At 38.3% G+C, this 14864-nt stretch overlaps 1 protein-coding gene across 8 annotated transcripts in view; it reads left to right on the forward strand.

The window, feature by feature from the left end:
• Nucleotides 1-14864, forward strand: part of fyco1a (FYVE and coiled-coil domain autophagy adaptor 1a) — a 169718-nt gene that overhangs the window by 79284 nt on the left and 75570 nt on the right. For 6 of the 8 annotated variants that reach the window (XM_069910198.1, XM_069910231.1, XM_069910190.1 and 3 more), the window contains exon 14: nt 8100-8247. In XM_069910198.1, the coding sequence (XP_069766299.1) occupies nt 8100-8247 (148 nt within the window). Of the gene's footprint in view, nt 1-8099; nt 8248-8741; nt 8767-10239; nt 10363-14864 lie in introns of those variants that run through there. The other 2 variants (XM_069910242.1, XM_069910252.1) reach the window with 2 other exon arrangements.

Consider the following 14864-nt stretch of genomic DNA (forward strand, 5'->3'; position numbering starts at 1 on the left):
ATCCTCACCTGGTGACTTATCATTTTTCAATAACTAAGCGCTTCATTGACTTCTTGCTGTAAAAGGAGCATCTAAATCTCTTTGATCTTGATATTTCAAACTAGGTAATTTTTTCTGAGATTTAAAAATTCTTAATTGTAACCTCATCTCTACTAGGTTCAGACTTGTATAAATTGGAATAAAAATGTTTAAATGAATCATTAATTTCTTGGGGTTTATAAGTAATTGTCTTCGAGCTTTTTCTAATATCAATAATTATTCTAGAAGTTTGTTCTGTTTTTAACTGACAAGCAAGAACCTTGTGGGGCATTTGTCCTAATTCATAATACCTCTGTTTAGTTCTCTCAATTAATTTTTCCATTCTTTAAGTCTGGATTGTATTATAATAGTTTTTTTTCTTTATTAATTTATTTCTTTTCTCAACTGAAGCCTTTCTTTGTAAAGCCTTCAAGTCCTCTCTTTCCATTTCTAATTGATGATCCTCTTTCATATAAGTGTTCTTAATTTTCACTGTAAAACTTATTATCTGACCTCTCAAATATGCCTTCAATGTGCCCCAAACAGTAAATTTATTAATGACTGAAGTAGAGTTTATTTCTAAAAATTCTTGAATTTGCTTTTTCATAAAATCACAGAAATATCCTCTCTTCAACAATGTCTCCACCTATAAACTGATTGCTCCTTGTCAGGAATCAAACATGTCATTAAAAGCAGTTTGTATGGGTGTGGCCAATGCCACCAGTGGCAGATGACTTTGGAAGCCACTAGATTGTCCACCTCCCCCCAAACCAAATGCTATTATGATGAATCATATTATTCATGGTTGGCTGGCTGCCTCCAATATACTGTTCATTTGATCATTGTCTTCAATTTCAATCAACTGTAAGGTCTCTTTCTCTTTTTTTCCCATTTTTTATCCAATTTTTCAATTGTGAAAACTTCACCAATGGTTTGACTGTGACGTCCTGGCTTGTCCTATTATCAGGCAAGGAATTAGCAAAAGTTAATGCATCATAATCATTTTCAAGAAAACTGAGTTTGATAGTGCCATAAAATACTTTCAATACTGCTGGATATCGAAAAGCAAAATTATATCCTTTTTTCCACAATACCGATTTAACTGAATTAAATTCTTTCCGTCGCTTAATTACATCCTGACTCAGATGTGCATTAAAAAAAATACCCAATTCCCCTGTACCATTAATGGGCGCTGATTTTCCCGAGCATTTTGCATCGCTGGTGCCAGATCATCTCTCTGTCCTGATAACATAAACCTCTAATTAAAACTGCCCGCGGTGGTTGACCTGGAAAAGGTTTTTCCGCAATGCCCGGTGCGCTCTATCCAATTCCAAACCAGATCCAAATCTCCCAAGAACACCTTAAATGTAGCAAGATGACGAAAATAATATTTATCTTTTCTTCCACAAAATTGATTTATCTGGGTTAAATTCTTTTCTTCATTTCACAATCACTGTACTTAGATCTGCATAGAAGAATACTTTCTTATCAGCCTCTATCAATGGGCTTTGATATTGGCGAGCCTTCTCAACAGGTGCTCTCAATATTCTCTCTTTATCTTGATAATGCAAACATCTAATCGGCACAGAATGTGATTTCTGTCCAGGTAATGGCTTCTTTCTATTAGCCCTATGCGCGTTATCCAATGAATTTCCGTTCAGAAAATTATCAGATCCCAGACCCTTTTGCCTTCACCACACTCCTTCCTCTTGGACACCCACTTTGGGTCTTTTACCCACTCTTGACCTTTTCTAATTTGGAGTAAATAGATCAGCTAGTTGAGTGGTGTCACATCAACAACTTTTGCACTCAGTATTAGAAAAAAACAAGGAGATGATTGTGGCCTTCAGGAAGAAATCAGGAGAATGTGAACCATTCCTCACCAAGGGGTCAGCATTGGAGAGGGTCAAGAACTTCAAATTCCTGGGTACCAACATCTCCGAAGATTTGTCCTGAAGCCACCGTGTTGATGCAATCACAAAAATGCTCACCAGTGACTATTATTTGTGAAGAATTTGAAGAGATTCGGTATGTCACCGAAAACTTCTACAGCATTCTGGCTGGTTGCATTACTGCCAATGCTCAGGATAAGAAAAAAACTCGAGGGTTGTTAATTTGTCCTGTCTTGCATCAGTCTTCACACCATTGAGGACATCTACAAGAGGTGTGTCCAAAGAATGTAGCCTCAATCCTCAAATCCCCATCACCCAAGCCATGGCCTCTTCACTCTGCTACCATCGTAAAAAGGTACAGGAGCCTGAAGATGAACACTCAGCGGCTCAAGGGCAGCTTTTCATCCCCTCTGCCATCAGATTCCTGAATGAATAATGAACCACAGACATTCCCTTACTTTGACTTTTTCTTGCACTTGTTTTATTTATTTTGTAAGGTGGTTTATATAAATATTTTCACTGTGATGCTGCTGTAAAACAATGAATTTTGTGATAGGTTCATGATAATAAATTCTGCTTCTGATTTTAATTGCTGATGCGACATGATCCACTTCAACATTTTCACTCCCCTCACCCATTCTAACCTTGTTTCCAAACACACAGCACTCCATTCTCTGCACACCAACCCCCAACCTTGTCATCTAATCTGTAGTCAGGGAATGGTGTAGTGGTCCAACAAACCAATCTCTGGCTTGTAGAAGCTAGATGTCAGCTTCAGGTACCTCCTTGTGGGTACTCTTGGACCTTGACCCCACCAACAAACAATAGGCCATTATCTCCCACACCGTCTCATTGCATTGCATCAGGATAACTCCCCTCTAACCTGATAATGCCCAATTCTGCACTTCCAGCTTCTATTTCTTACCCAAGATCCCCCAACAGTATTGTCCTGGCAGGCCAATTATTTCCACCTGGTTTTGCCCCAACAAACTTATATCCTCATATCTTGACTCCCTGCTCTCTCCCCATGTCTGGTTTCTTCCTACTTATGCCTGGGATATCTCCCATGTCCTTCGCCACTTTGACAACTTCCAATTCCCTGATCCCCACCATCTCATCTTCATCTCGGACATCCAATCTCTGCACACCTTCATCCCCTTCTCATTTCCTTCAAATCAAAGGTGTAACCATGGACATTTACCTGGTCTCAGTTATGCTTGACTTTTTGTTAGCCACATGGAGCAGTCTTTATTATGAACCTACCTGGCACCAGCCAATAACTCTTCCTCTGATACATCGATTACTGCGTAACTCATCAACTTTATTAACTTTGATACTAACTTCTACCCTACTCTGAAATTCACATCAACCATTTCTGACACTTCTCATCCCTTTCTATATCTCTCTCTCAAGGGGCATTACCAAAGTTGAAAGTTATTGTCAGAGCACATACAACCCTGAGATTGTTTTTCCTGCAGGCCAAGCAGAATTTTTACTTATCCATAGTGTAAACTGTACTCAAGAAAAATCTATGTATACAAAAGAGAAATGTAAACAAATAAAGAAATATAAATAAACTGCAAATACAGAAACAAAGTAAATATTGTGGAATAGAAGAATGAGGGGAGATTTGATAGAGGTATTTAAAATTATGAGGGGGATAGAGAGAGTAAATGTAGATAGGGTTTGTCCACTGAGTGGAGGTGAAGTACAAATCAGAGGATGTGGGTTAAGAATGAAAGGGGAAACATTTAGGGGGAATGTGAGGGGGAATTTCTTAACACAGACTGGTGGGAGTGTGGATTGAGCTGTCAGCTGAGGTGGTGAATGCAGACTCAATTTTAACATTTAAGAAGAATTTGGACAGGTACATGGATGGGAGAGGTATTGAGTGCTATGGACTAGGTGCAGGTCAGTGGGACTAGGCAAAAAGAAAATGATTCGACACAGACTAAAAGGGCCAATGGGCCTATTTCTGTGCTGTAATTTTCTATGTTTCGCATAAATAATGTGCAAAGTGAAAGTCCTTAAATGAGTCTCTGATTAAGTCTGTTGTTAACAGGAGTCTGCTTGACATTCACTATGACTCCTCCGCTAACTCGACTATTTCAGCTCCCATCTGGTCTTTTGTATGGATGCCATCCCTTTCTCCTAGGTATTCCGCCTTCTCAAGATGAAGCTTTCCTTTCCAGGATGTGAAATAAACTTCATTTTTAAGCAACCTGACTTCCTAGCCTCTTTCTTGGAGTTGTGTTCTTATCGCAATCCCCTCCATGTAGAATAACAAGAGTGTTCATCTTATGCTCACCTATCACTCCAGCAGAAAATCATCCTACATTATTTCTTCCAACTGCAGCTAGACCCCACACATCTACCCTCTCCATCTCTGTGATTCCCTGTCTGCTCGTCCCTCCCACCTCTCTGTGACTCCCTGGTGCTTGCACCTGCACCCGCAGGAAGTGCAATATTTGCTCCTGCACCTCTGCCCTCAAAACCTTTCAGGGACATAATCAGCCCTTCCACATGTTCCTCTACCTTCACCCACTGCACTCAGTGCTCCCAATGTAGCCTTCTCTACATGACCAAATGCAGACAGAGGTAATTTCGCAGAGCACCTCCACTGTCCTCAATGGCTGTTCTAAGCTCACAATTGTATGCTGTTTCCACACTGACCTGTCTGTCGTGGACCACCTTCACTGCCAGAGTTATGCCCAGAGTAAACTAGAGGAATTAAACCTTATATTCCACCTGGGCAGTCTATAGCCCATTGGTGTGAACATAAAATTTTCTAATTTCTGGTAATGAGACTTCTCTTATATTTCTGCACTTCCCTTTTATCCCCCTTTTTATCCCCTTTCCCATCCAACCACCCGCCCACCCATTTTTATCCTCCTTTAATTTCAGTCTCCTCTATCCCCACTGGTATGTTCTGCTGCCATCCCTTCCACTTGGTTCATTTGGTTTCGCTTTATACTACTTCTCACCACTCATCACATTCTAACACTGACAGGCTTTGTCTTCTAACTGCCCACTCCTACCTGTATGACTTATCTTCCCCCACTTCATATCTTTGTTTTACTTCCCTCTCTCTCTTCCTTTGTGAGGCATCTGCCTCATTGGTCTATGAGAACAATGGAATGAGAACAACTCTGAATGTTGCTATAAACACTCTGTTCAAATATATGTATGAATGTACACTATACTTTGGCATTTCTAGTAATGACCACAACCTTTGAATGACAAAAATATAATTAAAAATTCCTCGGCTGCTTTATTTGCTATTTTGTGAAAACCCTGGTCACAGCGTGGTTTGGAGACAATTCTTCAATCTCCACTATAGGTATTAAAGCCTTGTCTTCTGTCACTTATATGTTTCCCTGAGTAACTTTATCCGGATCTGGGTGTATGTTCTGAAGAATGGAACCTATATTCAGATATTCTCTACATCATCTGTTGAAGTTGACCAAACTTGCACTTAAGCTTAATAGTGGTAACCCTGACAGATTTAAAATGGAATTATCTATTGCAGATGTATAATCTCAGGGTATTCTTGCTTCCCACAGTTATATACTGAAGTTTGCATACCTAATTGGTCCTACTTTATCTAATATGTACTCTTCACCTTTTTAAAAACTATAGTACACTAAAATAGTATTGCGATTAATTTGCTGGACTAATGGGGAGAAATTGTGGCAGATGTTGTGCAGATTTGAGTTGAAATTCTATCAGAACATCCAACATTTTTGAATTCAAGTATGAAAAATAATTTTGGAATAAAACATTGGTATAATTAAGGTGACCAGGAAACTATTGATTATCAGGAAGACCCATCTGGTCCCTTCAAGGAAAGAAAACTGGCATTTCTTCCCACTCATTAAAGCCACTCTTCCTGCAAAGAATCAATTTTTGCATACTTGATCTATAAAACCTCACCTTTTCATAATGTTCAGCATCTCAGTAACTCTCCCATTAAACTTCTATGCTTCAAGAGAGCCAATTGCAGCTTCTCTAGATTCCTCATATTTTATACCATCATAACTTAAACTAATTGCAGGCCATTTCAATCATCCTCAAGTGTGGTGTTCAGAACTGAACACAATGCTTTGGCTGAGGACCAACCAGTGATTAAGATTTAGATAACTACTTTGTTTTGTGTACCATGCCATGATAAAATTCTCACTTGAACTTTCACTTGTTTTACAAGATGCAAGATGCATATATTAAAACCACACTGAAATGAGACCAATACAAAGTTGCACTCTTGTAATTTTTTATAACATTTATTTACATTAATATATTGAAATAACATTGTCAGTTGTACACAATATAAATTATTTGTATGAGCACAGAATCATACTTGACCATTTATTTAATTCACCCATTGTTTGCAAACTCTTAGTTATATAAAAATCCACTTGCAATATGCTTTAATTTCTTATTTATACTTCACAATTATTTTTACAAAGCTCCAGAATAACATCATCTAACTTTTAGCAAACAACATGCTGTGGGCATAGAAAAGACTTAACATAATAGAATCACAAAAAAATTATAGAATGAGAGGAGAACTTTAGTCCAATTGAGCTTGTGCTAGATATCTGCAAAGATAATTAAATAACTCTTATTAAGTAGCTCCTGAATCTGTCTCCACTATTTTCTTAACAATTCAGTGACATACAAATCACTCAGTATATGCAAATTGTTTTTCTGGTGATGTCCCTTTTGATTCTTTTTGTCACTCATTTAATTTGTCCTCTTGCCATTCAAGATTAATTGGCAGGAATATAGTATATACCTGGTGTGGAATTCTATATTCTTCCAAAATCTAAATTGCAGTCAATGTCCAATAGCCTCCACACTCAGTACACCTGCTTAAAGCGTTAATGCCAGAAGGAGAGAGTGAAGCACGAAAGTCTGCAGCACAGAAATGCTGGAGAGCTCAATCAGGTCTTGTGGAATCCATAGGACATAAAGATATATAACTGACATTTCGGGCTTGAGCCCTTCTTCAAAGTATGAGTAAAAAAAAATAGGTAGGGTGCCTGATTTAAAATACTTTGGGGAAAGGAGGAATGTGCAGGGGAGGAGTATAGACCAAAAGATAAAAGATCTGGTGCTCCTCTTGTAGTCTCTTCTACATTGATGAGACTGGACACAGACTGGGAGAACACTTCCTTGAGAACTTAAGCTCTGTCTGCCGCAATAGCGGGGATCACCCAGTGGCCACTCATTTCAATTCCCTGCCCCATTCCCTTGCCGACATGTCTGACCGTGGTCTCGTGCGCTGCCAGATTGAGACCACCCACAAATTGAAGGAACAACACTTCATATTCCATCTGGGCACTCTCTAAGCAGATGACATTAACATCAACTTCTCTGGTTTCCATTAGCCCCTGCCCCCACTCCCAGTCCTTACCTATGCCTCCTTTTCTCTAGCTCCCCTTTTCCATCTGTCTCCTTTCCCCCAGCTCTGCTTCCAGAGAGCCAAAAAACCCCACTCCCCAGTCAATTTCTCTTTCGTGGCCCATCCACATGCAATTAACACCTTTTGTTAGTCTATCCTCCTCCCCCCCCCACTTTGCCAGCCCAGCCTTTTTATTCATGTGTTTGGCTGCTTTAACTTCAGGTGGATATCTCTACTATTTACTCAGAGGTGCTAGCCAAAGAAACAAGGTGATCTCTGAACAATGGCAGAGCTTAGCTTTATAGGAAAGGGAATGGTGAGGAACACTTGTGTTCCACGTTAGTTCCACTGACAATGGAAAGAAGCAGAAGGAGGCCACAGTCCTACCAGTCAACAATCACTAGGGCAAAAAACAGAGAAATCAATTCCACAACTGAAACAGAAGTGTTGGGAGAAAGGGGATATCTTTTGCTTCATTGTGAATAATACTGTGACAGGAGGAACTGTATTTGTGGGACAGATCACAGCTGGACTGTGCTGGGGCCACAATTGCAGAGAAAAAGTTAAACATCTTGGAAAGTTTAATTCTTAATCCCAAAAGTTGTAGTTTTTTTTTCAAAAATTTATCAAAGCTAAGGGTCTTAAATAGTCTTTGAAAGAAATGGGTTGAATGGCTATTTTTGGTATTCCATCTAATTTTTCTGCTTTTGGCACTCTACAGTGGCCTTTTGCTATACCTACTTAATTTGTATATTTGGGCATAATTCCAATTTTAACTCTTGCAGAAAGTTTTACCAAACCAGATGAAGCAACTTTTGATATCATCACAGATGAAGAGCTCAATGAAATTGAAGACAATGATTATTCTTTGGAATCCACAAACCAATTTAGCTCCACTCAGCCAGAGTCAACTCTTCAAGAAACTCAATCTCAGTAAGTAAATGCTCGTAAATTGCCATTCCTGTCAAGTAAAACAATATCATAGCACAATTACATATATTATAATAGACCCTGAACTTGTGATCGATGGCAAATTGATAGCTCTTGCGTTGACCTTATAGATAACTAGCTTTGCATGAGATCTGGTGTTCTTTCTGGTGAGTATTTCTGCACCACCGTTACTGGAGGAAACAGTTGGGGGTATTCCAAGTTTGATATAACAAGTCAAGTAGTCAGTCAAGATGAGTAATTCAGAGATAACAAAAGGAAATAAATAGGTCAACTAGTAATTATGTTTTTGGACATTTTATAGAATACTACAAGATTGTAATAGATACAAGATTTAAGGCAGGATTTGAAATATAAATTAACATTGATAAAATTTGAAATATTTCAATTATGACAGGTTTTATATGAAATAATTAAAACTTGCATCCAGTAACTGTCTGCTGAGTTTAATAAGCAGATATTATGTCTTAATCTGCCAGCTACCTCTGATCTTGTGGAGTGAACGATAAAACTTTGGCAGAATTTTCAAGTGAGCTGAGTTCATCAATAAAATATTTGTAAATTGGCATGATCTTCGTTTGTTGTATATTTGAGCAGCAAAGTTTAAAATAAGCTCAGCAAGAGATAGATGAATATTTCAAATTTTAATGGTGCAATTTCTTAACATCGAATGAAGAGGAAATAATTTAAAAACAGCACAAATGTGTGAAAGGAAGATTACACAACAGAATTTTATGGCTCTTTCAGAAGAGGATAGGAATAAAGATGGAACGAATGCTTATCTTGGCGATCCCTTGGTGTTGACCACTCTTGCTTCTACTTGAGTTCTAAAGTAACTACAAAGTCTAATGTAGGAACTATAGATGAGGAAGGAGATGCATGACAAGGCGGTTACGTGAATTGTTTGGAATCTTGTATGCTCCTTCCATTACTTCTTCAAGCTTATATATGAAACATAGAAGATAGGAGCAGGAGTAGGTCATTCGGCCCTTCAAGCCTGCTCCGCCATTCAATGAGATCATGGCTGATCTTAAAGTTCAGTACTCCGTCCCCGCCTTCTCTCCGTAACCCCTAATTCCCTTATACTGAAGAAATATATCTAATTCCCTCTTAAAGATATTCAATGAACCTGCCTTGACTGCTCTCTGTGGCAATGAATTCCACAGATTCACCACCCTCTGGGTAAAGAAATTCCTCCTCATCTCAGTTCTAAATGGTTTACCTATTATCCTCGAACCATGGCCCCGGGTTCTGGACTCCCCCACCATTGGAAACATCCCTTCCGCATCCATTCTGTCCAGTCCTGCCAGAATTTTATACGTCTCTATGAGATCCCCTCTCAATCTTCTAAACTCCAGAGAGTACAACCCCAAATTGCGCAATCTTTCCTCATAAGTTATTCCTTTCCTCATAAGTGCTCCTACATTTAGACGAGGTGCTCTTTCTGGATGCTTTTATTCCATCTTGAGTTGTCATAGGCCAAGATTCCCGCAAGAGGATATTTTCTCTGTTTTTCCGGAAATCTCTTCACAAAATGAAACTTGAATGAATGGTTTCAGGTATCAGATGTCAGCATGCAAATTATATGGCTTGCATATTGTTGTTGGATGTGTGTAATAAGATCGTGGATACCAGGAATGTTTTCCTCAAAGTGGATAATAACATTGATATATTGATATGCTTATCCAGCTACTGGATTTAGTGAATCTGTAGCAGTAATACTAATTGATATTTGATCACATCTCCAAAACATACAGGAGGAAGTTAGTAGTCACTATAGTGCTTAGTGCAGTTTTGAATGGTGGTCTTCAAACATTCTTTTCCTCAAAAATCCTCGTTAGCCTAAGGTTGTGCAAGTAGATTGGAAGTGATTGTGAACATCCTCAATGTATATCTCCCTCTATCTGTTCCTGACTGAAATTAGTTGTCAAGTAGATATAATGATGAAACAGTTTCCTGTTTTCTTGATTCTTTTAGATTTTCTTGATTCCAATGAGAACCTTGTTGGAGATACAGTAGGTTGTAGTATTGCAGTGAGGAAGACTGAGAAGAACATTGGAGTGATGTCACAGCTTTGTCCCCATTTTGCAGTGGGTTGAGGTTTGTGGTGGACCCATTGGTTAGCTTTATGGTTTGTATATTACAATGTAGCAGATATACAATGTCACAAGTAAGGATACTTATGAGGATATCCAGATGCGAGAAGACATCTCTTAAAATTCTTCTTTGTTATATAATTGTTCTCATGTAAATAAAGGAAATTAACATTGTTGATGCTATTTGCTATGTTTTTTCTGAATTTATAATGCCATGAAAATCATGAACATTCATACTTCTTCCTGTGGAGGCCAAGTTCTTGGATATATTTAAGGCAGAGTTTGATACTTCTTGATTAGTAAGGGCATCAAAGGATATGGGGAGAAGGTAGGAGTTTGATTTGAATGGTGGAGGAGATGCAATCGGTTGAATGGCCTCTAAATGGATCATTCTGGCCCAAAGTTTTATGATTTTATGGATGGATAAATGGAACCTGCATTGTGATTCTGGAAGAAGTTCATGGCCACTGGGAGGAGAATTTTGAGGAGGGTCCTTGTGGCAGAAAGCAGAAAGACTCTTAAGTAATGTTGTTAGCTCATTGCTTGTATTTATGGAGAATGTATCAGAATGAAGAAAAGTTAAGTTGATTAGAGAGCACACTGCAAGGAATTATTAGAAATCTCTGGAAGTTGGAAATTGGTTTCATTGTTCCTCAGGGTTTTGTTCTGAAACTGCTTTTGTATGCAAATTAGAGAGTTGGTTACCTAACAGCTGGTCCTTAAACGTGCAGACAATAAAGAACGATATGGTATGGGATTCATATGGTTGAAGAATACCTTATGGCTATGTTTGGATAGTGAATTAGGAAAAATGTGACAGATGAAGTTCAGAATGAGATTGTACATTTTGATTATTAGTAGGAAAAAAATCATGAATGAGGAATAAGGATTTCAGGTCTTTTTGAATTCAGATTTGAAGGATCTTAATAGTAGCTTTTAAAGTAGATGCAATATTGTGTTTAACATGAATAGGCATTGAATTTATAAGTTATGCTAAAATGAACAATATGCCAAAAAAAATTGGTAAAACCACAGTTGCATAATTTTATACAGTTTTAGACTGAAGTTCACTGAAAGCATGTACAGTAAATTAGTTTAGACAGACTAAATCTTGTGATGTGTGTTAAATACTAGTGAGACAGTAATGCCAACATCCGTTAATATAACAAAAAAAATCCCCTTTTATTGGAAGGAAAGTATGAGTCAGTATAGGGCCACATAAGATAATATCTTCATCTGAAAGAGGATGGAATAGGAGTACCGATGAGCCCCAAGGTATGTGGAAGATAGAATATAACAGGTTCAAAGAATGAACTGTGGTCGTAAGCAATCTGCAGGTTCATTGAAAATTGAGTGCGAAGTATATGCCTCTTTGATAACTGGAAGTCTTGCTTGCAATCGAGACTGATAATCTTTAACAATATCTAAAAAAAACTTGACGTTTATTTTGCTAGATTTCTGAGAAACTGCTTGCAATTATCTTGTAACATTTGTCATGCAGATCCTACATAAAGTTATTCAGATCATAATATTTTACTTGAACTGCATAGTTGTATTCACTTACCGCTTTTTGGTAAAACCATTAACAATATCATAAACATTTTAAACAAAACAGTAATAGCTGGCCAGCTATTATGCCAATATTTTGGTTTTCTTAAGAGGGTATTTAAGTTTGAATAAGGAAGTCAAATTTGGTTGAAAACCATGTCAAATTGTTTGTGGTCAAACACTGCTGACATTCTGGAAAAAAAAACTGTGAAGCTTGTTTCTGCTTACTAGTTAAATACAAAAATACATGGGAATGCTCTGTCCATTGCAAATACTTGAGATAATCTTGACCAAATGGAAAATTCTGCTTCACAATCTGGGGATCTCTTCAGATTTGTCTTGGAATCTGGGATTCTTTATTAATTCATTCAAGGCATGAAGACTTCACAGAATGAGCCAGTGTTTAAATTGCCTCTCCCCAAGTGCCCGTGAGAAAGTGATGTTGTGTTGCCTTGAACCATTGCAGTGCTAGAGGTGTGGGTGTGCCAACAATGCTGTGAGGGAGGGAGTTCTAGGATTTTTCACCCAGCAATGGTAATAGAATGGCAGAATGTTTCCAATTGAGGAAGATTTTAAGGTTTGGAAGGCATGGAATATCAGGCCCTGGGAATCTTGGGATGAACTTTGGATCATTGTGGATTGAAAAGCTCCAAGTACATACTTGGTTCTCAAACCTTTTTCATGGAGAATCAATATTCATGAGGAAATCTTGCAGTGATTGAAAGTATAATACAGAACACTAGTTTACAGTTTGTAGCATTCACACAAGCCAGTCAGGGTCAACCTTTCTCTGAAGTTCTTCGTGCAGCATGGTACTGAAGAGGTGTGACATCAGCAAATGCTGATATGAACTCTGAGAGGCTATGTTATTACACTCACGTTCTAGTTTAAAATAATAACAACTTAACATAATTGTTTTAAGATCTTCTTTGATTGTCACTGGATTAGAATTCGAGAATGCTTAATCTAAAGTTATCCTGGGATCAGTATAACAGATAATTGTTGAGATTTAAGAAGAAAGGATGGCCTAATTTAATAACTGGGCTGGGTAATAATTCAAATCTTGCCAATATCATTCGTATATGAAGAGCACTAAAAGGTTGAAAAAAACGCTGAGGATAACATTGCAGAATAACTTTCTTTGACCAAAAGGATGTAAAAAGCACAGCTACTTAACTGTACTCAAATGGGTACCACATCTTTCTGCTCTACTCATTGCTATGGGTTGGCTACAGAATTTCCCTTCTACTTTTAAATTCACTTTTTGTGCATTGTTGTGTCAAAGGCAGTACATGATATTTATCCAGTTGACCGGAAGATGCAGAGAATAAGATTGTTAGCTGTCATTACTGGAAATCTGTCAGGATTGATGAAAGTGTTCCTTTAACATTATGGTCTGAAATAATCGTCCAGCTGCTGTAAACAATTAGTTTGGAAACGATGTGTTCCTGAAGTCACACGTGTAATTCATATTCTTTATCATTATCCCTTCTTCCTATCTTGTATGGGTAATTTTTGGCTTTGTATCTTCATAAATATTGAACTTCGATCTTCTGCTAATTGATAAATGTATCAAATTAATGCAGCATTTCACACGTTAGATCTAATTTATTCTGAAAAATAAAATGATCCATAGTAATCATGTTCATGTACATGTTCCCGAAACTTCGTGCGTTAGACAGGATGTGTATCTTTATCATCAGCAGACATAGTGGAACCTCCAGATTACTCTGAAGTGCTTTTATTTTTGACGCCTTCTTTCTATCATTTAACAACTTGCAACATTTTAATTTTTGTCCTGAGGAGTATTTTTTCCCTTTCTGATTGAAATATAAAATGAGGTTTAAGGTAACTTCTTTGGCTTGGCTTCGCGGACGAAGATTTATGGAGGGGTAATGTCCACGTCTGCTGCCTGCTCGTTGGTGGCTGACAAGTCCGATGCGGGACAGGCAGGCATGGTTGCAGCGGTTGCAGGGAAAAATTGGTGGGTTGGGGTTGGGTGTTGGGTTTTTCCTCCTTTGTCTTTTGTCAGTGAGGTGGGCTCTGCGGTGTTCTTCAGAGGAGGTTGCAGCCCGCCGAACTGTGAGGCGCCAAGATGCACGGTTGGAGGTGAGATCAGCCCACTGGCGGTGGTCAATGTGGCAGGCACCAAGAGGTTTCTTTAAGCAGTCCTTGTACCTCTTCTTTGGTGCACCTCTGTCTCGGTGGCCAGTGGAGAGCTCGCAACTGTAATTAATAAAAATGCACCATTAAAATGTTCTTGTATTGCCATATAGTTAAAAAATTGAAAAGGATGAGAAGGATAAAACAGTCGAGGAAGTGACAAAAGAAATTTATGAAGCTTATGTGGTGTATATGGATTTTAGTCAGGCTTTTGATAATATCCCCATGAAAGACTCATAGAATAATGAGGCATGGGATCCAAAGAACCTGTACTGCTTGGATTCATAATGTGCTGCCAGCAGAAATCGTAAGGTGGCAGTCGATATTCTGCTTGGAAATTGGTGATGAGTGGTGTTCTGCAGGGATCTGTTCTGCGACTGCTCTTTGTGATTTTTATAATTGACTTGAATGAAGAAGTAAAGGTCACTAGGTTTCCAGATGATACAAAGATTGGAAATGTTGTGGATGGTGTGAAGATTGTTGTAGGTTACAATAGGATACAGACAACGTGAAGAGTTGGGAGGAAAAGTAGTAGATGGAGTTCAGTATGGATAAGTGAAAACTGATACACTTTGGAATGTCAAACTTAAAGGCAGAGAACTTAAAGGCAGGAACAGAAGGATCTTGCAGTCCAGGTCCATAGATTACCATGCAAGGTTACCACACAAGTTGAAGGTTGGTTAAGGTGTGTTATCCTTCATTAGTTGGGGAATTGTGTTCATGAGTCTTAAGGTCTATAAAACTTTGGTTATACTGCACTTGGAGATTGTTGTGGAGTAGGTTTACACAGGTTGG

This window comes from Narcine bancroftii, chromosome 1 (genome assembly GCF_036971445.1).
Source record: "Narcine bancroftii isolate sNarBan1 chromosome 1, sNarBan1.hap1, whole genome shotgun sequence".
Classification (NCBI taxonomy): Eukaryota; Metazoa; Chordata; class Chondrichthyes; order Torpediniformes; family Narcinidae; genus Narcine; species Narcine bancroftii.